The sequence below is a fragment of the Theropithecus gelada genome, chromosome 2, assembly GCF_003255815.1.
Source record: "Theropithecus gelada isolate Dixy chromosome 2, Tgel_1.0, whole genome shotgun sequence".
Lineage (NCBI taxonomy): Eukaryota > Metazoa > Chordata > Mammalia > Primates > Cercopithecidae > Theropithecus > Theropithecus gelada.
Genome location: NC_037669.1, coordinates 106,596,174 through 106,610,027, shown reverse-complemented (window position 1 = coordinate 106,610,027; position 13,854 = coordinate 106,596,174). Strand labels below are relative to the sequence as shown.

General features: G+C 46.0%; 1 protein-coding gene across 2 annotated transcripts in view; it reads right to left on the bottom strand.

Moving 5' to 3' along the window:
* Positions 1-364: 364 nt before the first annotated feature.
* ABCC5 (ATP binding cassette subfamily C member 5) overlaps positions 365-13,854 on the bottom strand; it is a 101,104-nt gene continuing 87,614 nt past the window's right edge. For both annotated transcript variants that reach the window (XM_025375650.1, XM_025375651.1), the window contains exons 27-30: positions 9,048-9,126; positions 7,653-7,766; positions 6,043-6,207; positions 365-1,830 (exon numbers count right to left, since the gene is read on the bottom strand). In XM_025375650.1, coding sequence (XP_025231435.1) covers positions 1,729-1,830; positions 6,043-6,207; positions 7,653-7,766; positions 9,048-9,126 — 460 coding nt within the window. In that variant the 3' untranslated portion in view covers positions 365-1,728. The remainder of the gene's footprint in view (positions 1,831-6,042; positions 6,208-7,652; positions 7,767-9,047; positions 9,127-13,854) is intronic.

Below are 13,854 nucleotides of genomic sequence, written 5' to 3'. Positions count from 1 at the left end.
ATCTGAATGAATTGGCTGAAAGGGTAATTATATTGTTTGAATTGCTAAGAATCCTTGACAAACTATTCATTTTAAATACATCTCACCACAACCACTCACCTCACCACAACCACTCACCTTTCCACTCCCCACCCTCTTATGGGCAGCCAAGGAGCTTTATTTGGGGACCATACCCAGGAACACAGGCAGCGGGACTAAGGCCCACAGAGATGATTCCAGGCGTTCAGGGCCCCGTGGCCCTTGCAACCAACCAGCTTTGCTACCAGCCCTTCCCAGATGCAACTCCATCGCTGGATATCCAGGTCCCAAAGCCATTCCAGGATATCCCACTCCCTTCCCAGAGAACTGTTTGATACACGAAGAGTTTTACAAAATCCAAAATAATTTTATTCACATTTTCAGATTTTTGCTTCCACAAGGTGTTCAGCAAACATGCTAAGGCGACAGAATGTCTAGTTGGTCACGACATGCAACGCTGACCACTCAACTGATGACAGCAGTGACCACGCCCACCTGAGCTACCAGCCCCACAGCACAAAGGGGGTTTGCGGGAACACACCAAACCACACAGCAACCAGCAACCTGAGGTAGGTCTCTTTACAGTACAAAAACTTCTACGCCAGTGTGAGACACTGATTAGCAAGAGCTGCTTCAAGTTGCAGACTTTGGGGGGAGAGAGAGAGAGACTGTGCGACAACTGCGGTGAGAAAGGAAAACAGACCCACGGAATCCTGAGCCCTGCCACTGAACTGTGGAGGTGTGGGAAGAGGCAAATGAAAAAGCGCCACCTCAAAAAGCAGCAGTTGGCTCCGGGGCTTGGAACCAACAGGTCTTGGAGCTGGAGAGCTCTGTGCAGTGGCCAGCTGTAGGAACCTGAGGCAGTGGGACTCTCTGTGGATAGACTGATTCTTGTTTAGAAACAACAGCAAAAAGAAGAAGGCAGGAAAGAAACTCCCTGGCTCGGAGGAATGTCTCTGTGATTCCCATTCCCAATGGAGGGAGTGAAAAGGGGCCCGGGCTTCGCCCCGCTGCTCTCCTGACAGAAACAGTAAGTGACACCAGGACAGAAGGCAGGAGCCCTGAGAACTCACGGCACTCTGCATGGTCTCCAGCTGCCCACCCCGCTCCACCCACCCCTGGAGTGGCCATGGGGAGGTGGCAGAGGGGGCTGTCGGAGGGCCCACTGTTGCCACACGTCTTCCTTTGGACACCCAGAAAACCTGGCACCGTGAAACCACCAGCTAGAGAAGAATGAAATGCTACCCTTCCTACAGTCTAATAGCAAAACCAGATCTCTAGTACAGCAAACTGTACAAAAATGATAGAAAGGAATATGCACTGTTATTAGCACAGTGCTTATTTTAATATAAAATAAACAGCTTACATTTTCACTGTAAATATAGGCTATGTACAGAATTATATATAGATATAGCTACACGTATAAAGCTTCATTATAGGCCTCTGATACAATTATAATAACGGTTCCCTGAACCTTTTAGAGTGCAATTAAGAACAAAAACTAAATTTTGTTTACATGAATATGGAATAAATACAATAATCAAAATATGACTCTCCCTAAAAGTGAAACACACAAGCCAATCCGGAACTGCTGTGCGAAAGATAAAATCGAGAAAGGCAAGGTTTCCGTAGGAGGACGCGATGAGGGGCCCGCCCCAGGCAGGGAATGGCAATGCTCTAAAGAAAAGAGACTTCGTCAACAGGGAGGAGTCAGCCCTTGACAGCGACCTTGTTCTCTGCAGCAGCAAACATGGCATAGAATCGGGAGCTGTCGTTGGACAGAAGGACCGATGGGGTGTCAAACTCCACCACCTGCAAAAGAAGGAGACGCCGTCAGGACGCAGCTCTGGGTCATGCAGGGTGATTCAGAGGATTCACTGCTCAGGAAGGGAGGGAAGTCCCAATGCCCCCTAAGGGTAGAATCTGGGGACAATTCAACAAGCCCTGAGTGCACCTCCCCACTTATTTTTTTATTTTCAACTATCCAGGGTGTAAGGGAAAGGACAGAGAAAACGACTTCCAGCATTTTTACAGTATGCGGTTTTGCCTAATAAAGTATTCTCATAGCAAAAAAAAAAAAAAAGAGAGAGAAAACGACTTCCAGACCTCCTTCACATATATCCAAATTCCTTCAGCCTTGGGAGCGAAGGAACCAACCAACCAGGTCTATAAACTGCAGGAAGCTGGTGGCTCACACCTGTAATCTTATCACTTTGGGAGGCTGAGGCGGGCGGATCACCTGAGGTCAGGAGTTCAAGACCAGCCTGGCTAACATGGTGAAACCCTGTCTCCACTAAATATTCAAAAATTATCCTGGCATGGTGGTGGGCGCCTATAATCCCAGCAACTTGGGAGGCTGAGGCAGGAGAATCGCTTGAACGCAGGAGGTAGAGGTTGCAGTGAGCTGAGACTGCACCGCTGCATGCTAATCTGGGCAACAGAATGAGACTATCTCAAAAAAGTAAAACAAAATAAAATAAAAAACAACAGGCTGGGTGCGGTGGCTCATGCCTGCAATACCAGCACTTTGGGAGGCTGAGGCAGGCGCATCACCTGAGGTCAGGAGTTCGAGACCAGCCTGACCAACATGGTGAAACCCTGTCTCTAGTAAAAATACAAAAATCAGCTGGGCATGGTGGCACATGCCTGTAATCCCAGCTACTGGGGAGTGTGAGGCAGGAGAATTGCTTGAACCTGGGAGGCGGAGGTTGCAGTGAGCAGAGATCGTGCCATTGCATTTAAGCCTGGGCAACAAGAGCGAAACTCAGTCTCAAAAATAAATAAATAAATAAATAAATAAATAAAATAAAATTAAATAAACTGCAGGGGAGAGAAGTTGCAGCTGAAGTCAAGGGCACACCAGACAAATGTCATTTTGTTATACAAGCTGATCTAACCCTATAGAGGGAAATGGAAGAGCTCAGAATGTCTAGTTGTCAGGGAAAAAAAAGGAAGTCAGGGAGTGACTTAGTCAAGTGGCCATTCCTATGATGGACATCTATGCAGCCACGGAAAATCACGTGGCAGCAGAACCCTGAATGATATGCTGGCAGAACCCACCTCCTGTGGCAGAGGCTGAAATGCATATACCCAACTATCTCAGCCTCCCCCGCCACAGGGCAAAGGCATGGAACATAACCTTGGTTAAGGAGATGTAAGAGGAAGTCTCCTTGGTGCTTCTAGGAGAGGGTGTCCTGCCCAGTGGACAGGCCACGAGGAGAACGTGAACGTGTCCTTTCTTTGGACACATGTCCTTCCTTTGGTTGGGGGCTTGAGCAGGCATCCTGTACCAGCAGGGGAAGGTGAGTACTGGTTGAGAGTGACACAGAGCCCCACACTGCTGGGCTGCACAAAAACCAACCCTCTGCCCTCCCGTTTGCCATGTGGGATAACAAAATCCTATCCTCCAAACCCCTTTTAGTCTGGTATTTTGTGTCTATGGCAAAGAGCATCCCATCTGCTGGAGTCTGTGTGTGCAGATGCATGAAAAACACAGGGTAAGTCAGTGTATTACAATGCTCATCTCTGGGGGTAAATGGCTTACCATCCTGTTTTTGCCTTTATGCTTTTTTGGTGTTTTTGTTTTTGTTTTTGTTTTTTTTTCGGCTTTCCTAAAATTACAAGGAAATTTTAATTAGCAAGAAAAAAATTAAGGAAAGAGAAGGATAGAGTCTCTCATAAAGAGTGAATCGGCTCCCCACTCCAAAACATCAAGCCAACTATAGAAAGAAAGGGATCTCAATTTGTGTCCTTAAGAAAGAATTTCTGGCTGGGCACGGTGGCTTGTGCCTGTAATCCCAGCACTTTGGGAGGCCGAGGTGGGTGGATCACCTGAGGTCAGGAGTTCAAGACCATCCTGGCCAACATGGTGAAACCCTGTCTCTACTAAAAATACAAAAATTAGCCAAGCATGGTGGCACGTGCCTGTAATCCCAGCTGCTCGGGAGACTGAGGCAGGAGGATCACTTGAACCCTGGAGGCAGAGGCTGCAGTGAGTCAAGATTACATCACTATACTCCAGCCTGGGCGACAGAGCCAGACTCTGGCTCAAAAAAAAGAATTTCCCAGATGTTCTTGGTCCCATCTATTATACCTTACTAGGCTCTATTTTAACACTTATGTACAAAGTAGTAGCTCAATATATCTTATGTATGACAGAATCTCAGTAAACACTTAGTTTAAGGCAAACAAAGATAGTCACAAAAAACACTAGTGTGAAAATAATTTCAAGATGAGGAGAAAAATCCTTAGCCCCCAAGTTCTCTCAATTCAGCTTTGAAGCCCAGGCTGAACCTGCCCTATTTAACACTTTTCTCAATATTTCTCCACAATTTAGACAGTGTGCTGGCAGTGGGCTTGCTGGCCTGAGTCCTGTCCCATCTCCTTCTCCTTCACTTCCTTTTTTAAAATCCCACCAATTTTTATTGTTTGCTTTTTTTTTTTGGAGATGGTCTCACTCTGTCACCCAGGCTGCAGTGCAGTGGCACTATCTCGAATCACTGCAACCTCCGCTGCCTCCCAGGGTTAAATGATCCTTCCACCTCAAATTCCTTAGTAGCTGGGATTACAGGTGTGTGCCACCATGCCTGGCTAATTTTTTGTATTTTTGGTAGAGACGGGGTTTCGCCATGTTGCCCAGGCTGCTCTCGAACACCTGAGCTCAGGCAATCTGTCCACCTCGGCCTCCCAAACTGCTGGGATTACAGGCGTGAGCCACTGCACCCGGCCTACTCCACTTCCTATGGACTTTCCCTGAGACTTTGTCTCCTCATCTGTAAAGTAGAATTCACGCTATGTCTCTCTCTAGGTTGTTGTGATGACTGATTGAATTTTGAGAGATTATATGTAAAGCACTAAGCACAGTACCTGATACACAGTAAACATTCAATAGAAGTAGCCATTATAGTAGCTGTTGCTGTGGTAGCTTCTACAATAGAAGACATGTTACCCATTATAAATGTCTTGCTATTTCCTCCAAATTATTAATTTACTTTTATCCTAGGGGCACACAAAGGAGGTATTTGTCTAACATAAATGTACTTAACATCACCTGTGCAAAGAACTGTAGTGCTAAACACTGCTGGGCCCTAAAGATGAATGAGCGGTGACTCTGCCTCAGAGAGCATTCAGGGAGTTTTCTAGGGAGACAGGGCATTGCACAATTCCTATCAGCTGAGGCAGAAGAGCTACAAGAGAGGTACAGACACAGCCTAGGGCAGCTGAGGCAGCCAGGGGGTTTCATGGAGGCTTTGGCATCTGGGCCATGTCATTCTTCAGGGACAGGCAAGTTGTGAGCAGGTGGATATGGGGGAGAGAAGGGCAAAGGGCCTTTTAGGCAGATGGAACTGTCTGAGTAAAGACAAATAAAAAGTTTTGAGAATGCAAGATGTCCATAGCCAATGGCGCCTGTAAGGGAAGAGTGGAAAATGAAGAAGGCAAGGCTAGGGCCAGGCTGTGGGAACGCCTGAAACAACAGGGTAAGAAGTTTGGCACTGCTACATGATTGCAAAAAAGCAAACATGTGCTGGCTGGTCTCAATAGGCCTCTGTGGGGGTGATCACTGTGGATGTGAATGAGTCACTGAGTATCTATACTCTCTGGCCCAAGTATGCCAGGGGTGATCATTGTGGATGTGAATGAGTCACTGAGTACATGTACCAGGGATAATTGTGTATGTGAATGAATCACTAAGTATCTATAATCTCTGGCCCAAGTATGCCAGGGGTGATCACTGTGGATGTGAATGAATCACTAAGTACATGTACTCTCTGACTTAAGTCAAAGTGTCACTACTCACACGCAACAAAAGGACAAACAGTAAAGTAAAATGAGAACCCCATCAGAGTGTGCCTGAGTAATCTTGTGATTAGGAGGCTGCATCCCTCCCAATAGCAACTAAATAGAGTTGCTGCAAGTGCTTATCTGAATGCCCAGAACGCTACAAAGATGGCAATCAGTCCATCCCTGCCAGGAGCCAGTTTCCTCCCAGATATGCCAAGCCAAAGTCCCTGAAGGACTCGGTACCTGTCCCTGGGCCAGCACCATAATCCTATCGGAGCCTAGAACCGTGTGCAGGCGATGGGCAATGGTCAGCATGGTACAGTCTGCAAATGCTTCTCTGATGGTCTCTTGAATCAATAAGTCTGTCTCTGTGTCCATGGCAGCTGTGGCTTCATCTAAAATCAGAATCTGCCAGAGAAGCAGAGGAGAAAGAAACTCGATTAAATTCCTTAAGCATTCTGGTTAATCTAGATTTTACCAAAATGTGTTTGATTATTAAGTTTTATACCATCTACTGTTTTTTTCTAAGCACACATATATGTAAAAATATCCTTTTACTTAGAAGTGATACAACTTCAAAACCATGTTTGCCTTGATTTCCATAACAGCATATTTGTATAATACTGATCTAGGCTGGGCTCATGCCTGTAATCCCAGCACTTTGGGAGGCCGAGGCAGGCAGATCACGAGGTCAAGAGATCGAGACCATCCTGGCCAATATGGTGAAACCCTGTCTCTACTAAAAATACAAAAATTAGCCAGGTGTGGTGGTGCACACCTGTAGTCCCAGTTACTCGGGAGGCGGAGGCAAGACAATCGCTTGAATCCAGGAGGTGGAGGTTGCAGTGAGCCAAGATCACACCACTGCACTCCAGTGTGGGCGACAGAGCGAGACTCTGTCTCAAAAACAAAACAAAACAAAACCTAACAAAACTAATCAAATACTTGCCCCTACATGCTCTGTGACAGTGAGTATGTGCAATTAATCCTTTTTTTCCCTTGAATCCAGTATGGCTGGTAACATTAATCTTTCTGGACATTCCTTTTCCTGTTTGTAAATGAAGGGGTTGGATTTGATGACCTTAAAGTCTCTTGCAGTTTTAAAATCTATATCGGCCGGGCTCCGTGGCTCATGCCTGTAATCCCAGCACTTTGGTAGGCCAAAGCAGGCGGGTCATGCGGTCAGGAGTTCAAGACCAGCCTGGTCAACATGGTGAAACCCCATCTCTACTAAAAATACAAAAATTAGTCTGGCATGGTGGTGGGCGCCTGTAATCCCAGCTACTCCAGAGGCTGAGGCAGGAGAATCGCTTGAACCCGGGAGGTGGAGGTTGCAGTGAGCCGAGATTGTGCCACTGCACTCCAGCCTGGGGACAAAGCAAGACTCCGTCTCAAAATTAAAAAAAAAAAAATACTATGTCTATGGTTTGCAGTTGTACAAAACTACTCAATGGCCAGAAACAAAAGTCAGTCTTGGATGAAGTTAAAAACAAAGCAATCCCTGTTCTCCCTCCCCAAAACCCGATATACCCAAACCCGATATACCCAGAACCAATATACCCAAACTCGATATACCCAAACCGATATACCCCAAAACAGACACACCCGAACCTGACATACCCGAACCCCACACACCCGAACCCGACCCTGACATACCCAAACCCGACATACCCGAACCCGATGTACCCAAACTGTGTCAGGGTTAGAGTTCTCACTGGCCATGCTCTTAGAAAGTGCCAACAGGGTTCACAGCCAGGAATACCTTTGGACCCCACTGCGTCAGGGAAAGGCTGCACTAAAACGTTGCCATTCTCTGCTGCCGCCCCTTCCCTGCCAACCACGAACTGCCTTACCTTACAGTGGCGGAGCAGGGCTCTTGCTATGCACAAAAGCTGCCGTTCCCCCACTGAGAAGTTATCCCCGTTCTCCATCACTTCAGATTCAAGTTTCAGAGGTAGCTGAGCAATCTAGGGAAAAGGAAAGTAGAGATCGGAGGGGTAAGAAACTAAGCTGAATTTCCTGAAAATCCAAGGACAACAAGAAATTATTCTGAAACAGATGAAAGAACTATTAGCCAAGAACCTGCCTCATCTGGAACGAAGGTGCAGGTGTACTGATCATGCGCACTAGGACCCACTTCCAAGGCAGTCCATGATTCCAATAGACTATTCTGTTAGCTTTATACCATTAAAACATCCCAGAAATTCCAATGATTTCATGTCCCCAAAATTCAGTCAGATAGTGGGCCTTAAGTTTTGGTTCTGAAAATATGGTCATGCAATAGGAAACAGAGTAAGGAAAAGTACTCTCCTTTTGAAGTCCAAAGCTGTAGGCCCGTGACTGTGAAACATTTTTTGTAAGCTGCAGAACTTACTCTTCAAATGAGAGGAATCCCGGTAGAGGAAAGGAAAAAACAGAGCTCACCTACTAATAGTTGAATTAGGGCAGGGGATCCCAGGCCTGACTCAACCCAGGCACACCAGAGACCTCACCCCAGGCCAGGGGTATCAATCTGTACACTACAGCTGCTCGTGCGGGCCTACTGAGTTATCCCAAAAGGTCTGTGGTCCTTATGCACACTGTGTGCTTTATGCAGACTCAATACGTTATGTATCTTTTTTTTTTTGAAACAGAGTTTTGCTCTTGTTGCCCAGGCTGGAGTGCAGTGGTGCGATCTCAGCTCACTGCAACCTCTGCCTCCTGGGTTCAAGCGATTCTCCTGTCTCAGCCTTCTGAGTAGCTGGGATTACAGGTGCATACCACCATACCCAGCTAATTTTTGTATTTTTAGTAGAGACAGGGTTTCATCATATTGGTCAGGCTGGTCTCGAACTCCTGACCTCAGATGATCCACCTGCCTCAGCCTCCCAAAGTGCTGGGATTACAGGTGTGAGCCACTGCACCTGGCCATGTTATGTATCTTTTGCATACATGTGGATGCTTCAAAGTATGTTACACTGTCATGACTAATAAAACAAATTAAAAGCATCACTTAATTCTAAGTAGTTGTCATTACTACCTTCAATCAATGGATAGTGCAAGGCCAAAATGACCGTGGGCAGTGTGGGAGGTGGGACTGGGAGAGATCAGCTTTTCCTAGGTATCTGAAAGACTTGGAGAGCCCTGCCATGAAGGCTTCGTCCACAGGCATCCTGGTGGCACAGCCAGACCAGACAGGGTGTGGCAATGGCACTGCCGTGCTTCCACCCTCACCATCCCAGCACGGCTCCCCCAGGCTCTTCACTTACACATTCTTTCATGTGTGTCCTCTCCAGGGCATCCCAAATCTGGTCTTCAGTGTACTGGTTGAAGGGGTCCAAATTTGATCTAGGGAGAAACACAGGAATTTCTCAGTGGTCCCGCCCTGAAGCGACCTACTGGCAAAGGCTGTCTGTGGAAGATGTTTAACACACATGCACGGGGAGAGAAGACTCCAAACCTTGACAATCACAGACGGCTCATTCCCCAACCAGCCAGATGGGAGCTCTGACTGCACAATGGGCCACCTCCTCATCTCCATAAAACTTGATTTATTCTTTTATTATTTTTACTATGTAAATAATACCAGTTATAGAACAATTTATAAATGCAAATATTGGCAAATATCCTTCTAGATTTTTTCCTGTGCATGTATTTGTTAAAATACATCTTTCAGGTGGGTGCGATGGCTCGTGCTTGTAATCCCAGCACTTTGGGAGGCCGAGGCAGGTGGATTACTAGAGGTCAGGAGGTCAAGACCAGCCTGGCCAACATGGTGAAACCTTGTCTCTACTAAAAATACAAAAATTAGCCAGGCGTGGTGGTGGGCGCCTGTAATCCCAGCTACTTGGGAGGCTGAGGCAGGAGAATTGCTTTAACCTGGGAGGCAGAGGTTGCAGTGTGCCAAGATCACACCGCTGCACTCCAGCCTGGGCGACAGAGTGAGACTCCATCTCAATAAAATAAAATAAAATAAAATAAATAAAATAAAATAAAATAAAATAAAATAAAATAAAATAAAAAAAAAAAAAAAAATAAAATAAAATAAAATAAATCTCTCCGTACATACAAACTTAGAAAAGCACCCTCTTTCTCTTGGTCTACCTGGTTCACAGCCCTGTCATTGAGCATGGGGCTCCACGACAGCTGGCCTGACCAGGAAAAGAAATTGATCCAGTAGAAGGGTGGAGGAAGAAGGAGAGAGAGAATAAAGGACAAGTCAAGAAAAAGGAAATTTCCTGGCACAGAAGACCAGTTTGGGGGCCATTTTTGCTTACTGTGCCAACAGTATCTACATCAAGGAAATCAGAGGTGATACCAAAAGAACGAGACTAGATTTTTTTTTTTTTAGTCTCTGTAACCCAGACTGGAGTGCAGTGGTATAATCTCGGTTCACTGCAACGTCTTCCTCCTGAGATCCAGCTATCCTCCCACCTAAGCCTCTTGAGTAGCTGGGACTACAGGCGCACACCATGTTATTTTTGTATTTTTTTGTAGAGATGGGTTCTGCTATGTTGCCCAGGCTGGTCTCAAATTCCAGCGCTCAAGCTCAAGTGATTAGCCTACCTTGGCCTCCCAAAATGCTGGGATTACAGGCATGAATGAGCCACTGTGCCCGGCCAGGACTAGAAATGTTTAGGACAGGAAAAAATTATCTTTGCCACTGAGGATGAGGGTGGAGAGCTGGTGGTGGAACAGGTATTTGGTGGAAAACTGGGATGTTACAGTAATTGTGGATGTCTTGTCTTGATCTACACATAACATTTGGAGGTCTAATAATCTGAAAAGTATTAAGAATAATTTGCTTTGCTCATAAAATTATGCCTGGCATGTGGGAAACAGGAAAATCTCTGGGAGAAACATGGACTTTTGCTCTATGCCACACACCTGTTTCCATACCTGGGGTTACTAATTACAGGCATGCAAATACAATCACGTCATTATCACAGAACTCTGGTGAGAGGGGGAGAGCAGGCCGGCACTGCCTCATTTCTGCTTTTTGGGCGTCTCTTGATCTCCTGGGAGATTCTGACCCGCCCTGCTCTCCAGTGCCTCTTGCCCTTTGCACAGCATTTTTCCCGCTTGGAAACATGCTCACTTCTCACTACCCCTGGCCTAGGAAGTGTTGTTTAATACTATACAGTTTAATGGGTTGAACTGTGTCTCCCCAAGAGACACCTAAGTACCTAAGAATGTGACCTTATTTGGAAATAGGGTAATTTGCAGATGTAATTAGTTGAGATGAGGTCATACCACAGTAATAGAGAAGGGTGGGCCCTTAATCTCATATGACTGGTCCTTATGAGAGATGGCCATGTGAAGGCAGAGAAACACTGGGAGGGCATCATGTGACAATGGAGGCAGAGGCCAGAGGGTGCATCCGCAAGCCAAGGAATGCCAAAGATGGCCCCAACTACCAGAAGCTGGAAGAGGCAAGGAAGGGTCCTTCCCTACAAGTTTCACTGGCAGCATGGCCCAACTGACACTTTGATTTTAGACTTCCAGCCCCCAGAACTGTGAGATAGTAAATTTCTGTTGTTTGAAACCATCTAGTTTGTGGCTTAAACTGTTTGTGACAGCCCCAGGATACAAATACAGCGAGTAAGTCCATCAGATGCCGCTGGATGAAACAGCAGGCATGGAGTCCCCCGTCATCCACAAGCGTATGCTTCAGGGAGCCCTGGTAGATGCCTCAAACCACAAATAGTACTGAACTCTATAAATGCCAAGTTTTTTTTCCCTATATATACATACCTATGATAAAGTTTAATTTATAAATTAGGCACAGTAAGAGATTAACAATAATGAAATCAAATAATTATAACAATATGCTGTAATGAACATGATTTGACTGTGGTCTGTCTCTCACAAAATATAGTATGTAATATTTTTGGACCCCGCTTGATCATGGGTAACTGAAACTGCAGAAAGTGAAACCACGGAGAAGCAGGAACTGCTGTACACAAAAGTGCAGTCTCCTGCCCACTGAGTAGCTGGCCCTATCAGATTTTCTATGGGTGAATATGACAACAAGCATAACATTCTTATTTTTTGAGCCAGAGTCTTACTCTGTCACCCAGGCTCGAGCGCAGTAGCATCTCAGCTCACTGCAACCTCTGCCCCACCCCCCAGGTTCAAGCAATTTTTGTGCCTCAGCCTCCCAAGAAGCAGGGACTACAGGTGTGCGCCACCACACCTGGCTAACTTGTATTTTTTGGTAGACACGGTTTCCCCATGTTGGCCAGGCTGGTCTCGAACTCCAGATCTCAGGTGATCCATCTGCCTTGGCTTCCCAAAGTGTTGGGATTACAGGTGTGAGCCATTGTGCCCAGCCCAGGCTTAACATTCAATTCACCCAGGTCCATCACACCGGCTGAAGGAGCTTCAGACCACTAAACAATGGGTTCCAGATAGAAAAGGAATGTTTGCATACACTGGTAGGTGGTACACAGTAAGGCAGACCAGACCCACCTCAACAGGGAGCTTAATCAGGAATGGAAAAATATCTTCCCTCATTAGAGAAGCCAGATGGTCCTGGGTCTGACCCACAGACAGAAATGAAAGCAAAGTTATGCATCCACTTAATCAAACGGTTTCAGTTAAGCGATTGGATAGAAAAGTGTCTGAACACGAGGGCAGTTATTTTTAACATCAGAACCCCTGGAGTCCTATCTTGCCAAAAGTACATTTTCATCTTTGGTTCTTTATATTTTATTTTTAGCAATAGTCAACACTGACCACTGCTAAATGAAGCCAAGAATATCTCCCAAAGTGTGAGACAATACAGCAATTCACCCTGGATATAGTAGAAAACACTGTAGTAAACCACGCTGCCCTGTCATCTGTGCTGGGTGCTTCTAGCAGCCTCAGTCTTCAGAGCAGGAGATTTTGGGACTCATGTACCTTCTTCTATCAGGAAGCTAAAGGAAACCTTATTTTGAGGTATGCAGAAATGTGGACTGATTGTGGCTTTTAGTTGTTAAGAGTCAGATTAGGTGAAAAAAGTTAAGAGCAAAAGTAGAGCAAATAAAAAAGACTAGAGAGAAAGGCATAGATTGGGTGACTTTCTTTTTTCGTTTTTGAGATAAGGAAGGCAGATGAGACTTTGAAGATGCTGGGAAAAGAAATGTAACTAAAGGTCAAGATCCATAAAGAGGCAAGTCTGTTTTTTAGAGAGATGGAATATCAAGGTTGTGGTTAATAGTGGGGTCATGACACATGCTTCAGGAGGCAACGCAGTGAGTGTAGTGAGTAGAGCCAGCCAGCCAGCCAGCCAGGGTTCAAATCCTAGCTCTACCACTTTTAGCTGTGTGTCTTTGGGCAAATTACTCTCACTCTCTGGATTTCAGTTTCATCATCTATATAAAATAGGCATAAAGGCCAAGGGCAGTGTCTCACGCCTATAATCCCAGCACTTTGGGAGGCAGAGGTGGGAGAATCTCTTGAGCTCAGGAGTTTAAGACTAGCCTGGGCAACACAGTGAAACCTCACTATTTTGTAAAATAAAATATGCATAACAATGGTGTCTGTCTCATGAAGTTTTGAGCATTTGTTAAACACAATTAAGATGGTTATGACAGGTGGGACACGGTGGCTCATGGCTAATCCTAGCACTTTGGAAGGCCAAGGTGGGCAGATCACCTGAGGTCAGGAGTTCAAGACCAGACTGGCCAACAATGTGAAACCCCATCTCTACTAAAAATACAGAAATTAGCCAGGTGTGGTGGCGGGTGCCTGTAATCCCAGCTACTGGGGAGGCTGAGGCAGGAGAACTGCTTGAACCTGGGAGGTGGAGGCTGCAGTGAGCAGAGATCATGTCACTGCACTCCAACCTGGGTGACAAAGTGAGACTCCGCCTCAAAAAAAAAAAAAAAAATTAATGAGCAGATCAAAAGGAGAGGGCAACTGAAGAAAAAGAAATGCGAACACTGTTTCTTGCTAATGAATGGGCACCAGGCAGAAGTGCTCCGAGTAGACAAGGTACCCGTCACTCACAGGGGACCAAGACTCAAGAGAGACCACAGTGACAGCTGGGGACAGCTCATCGTCAGCCTAGCCAGGCTCCGGACAGTCCTC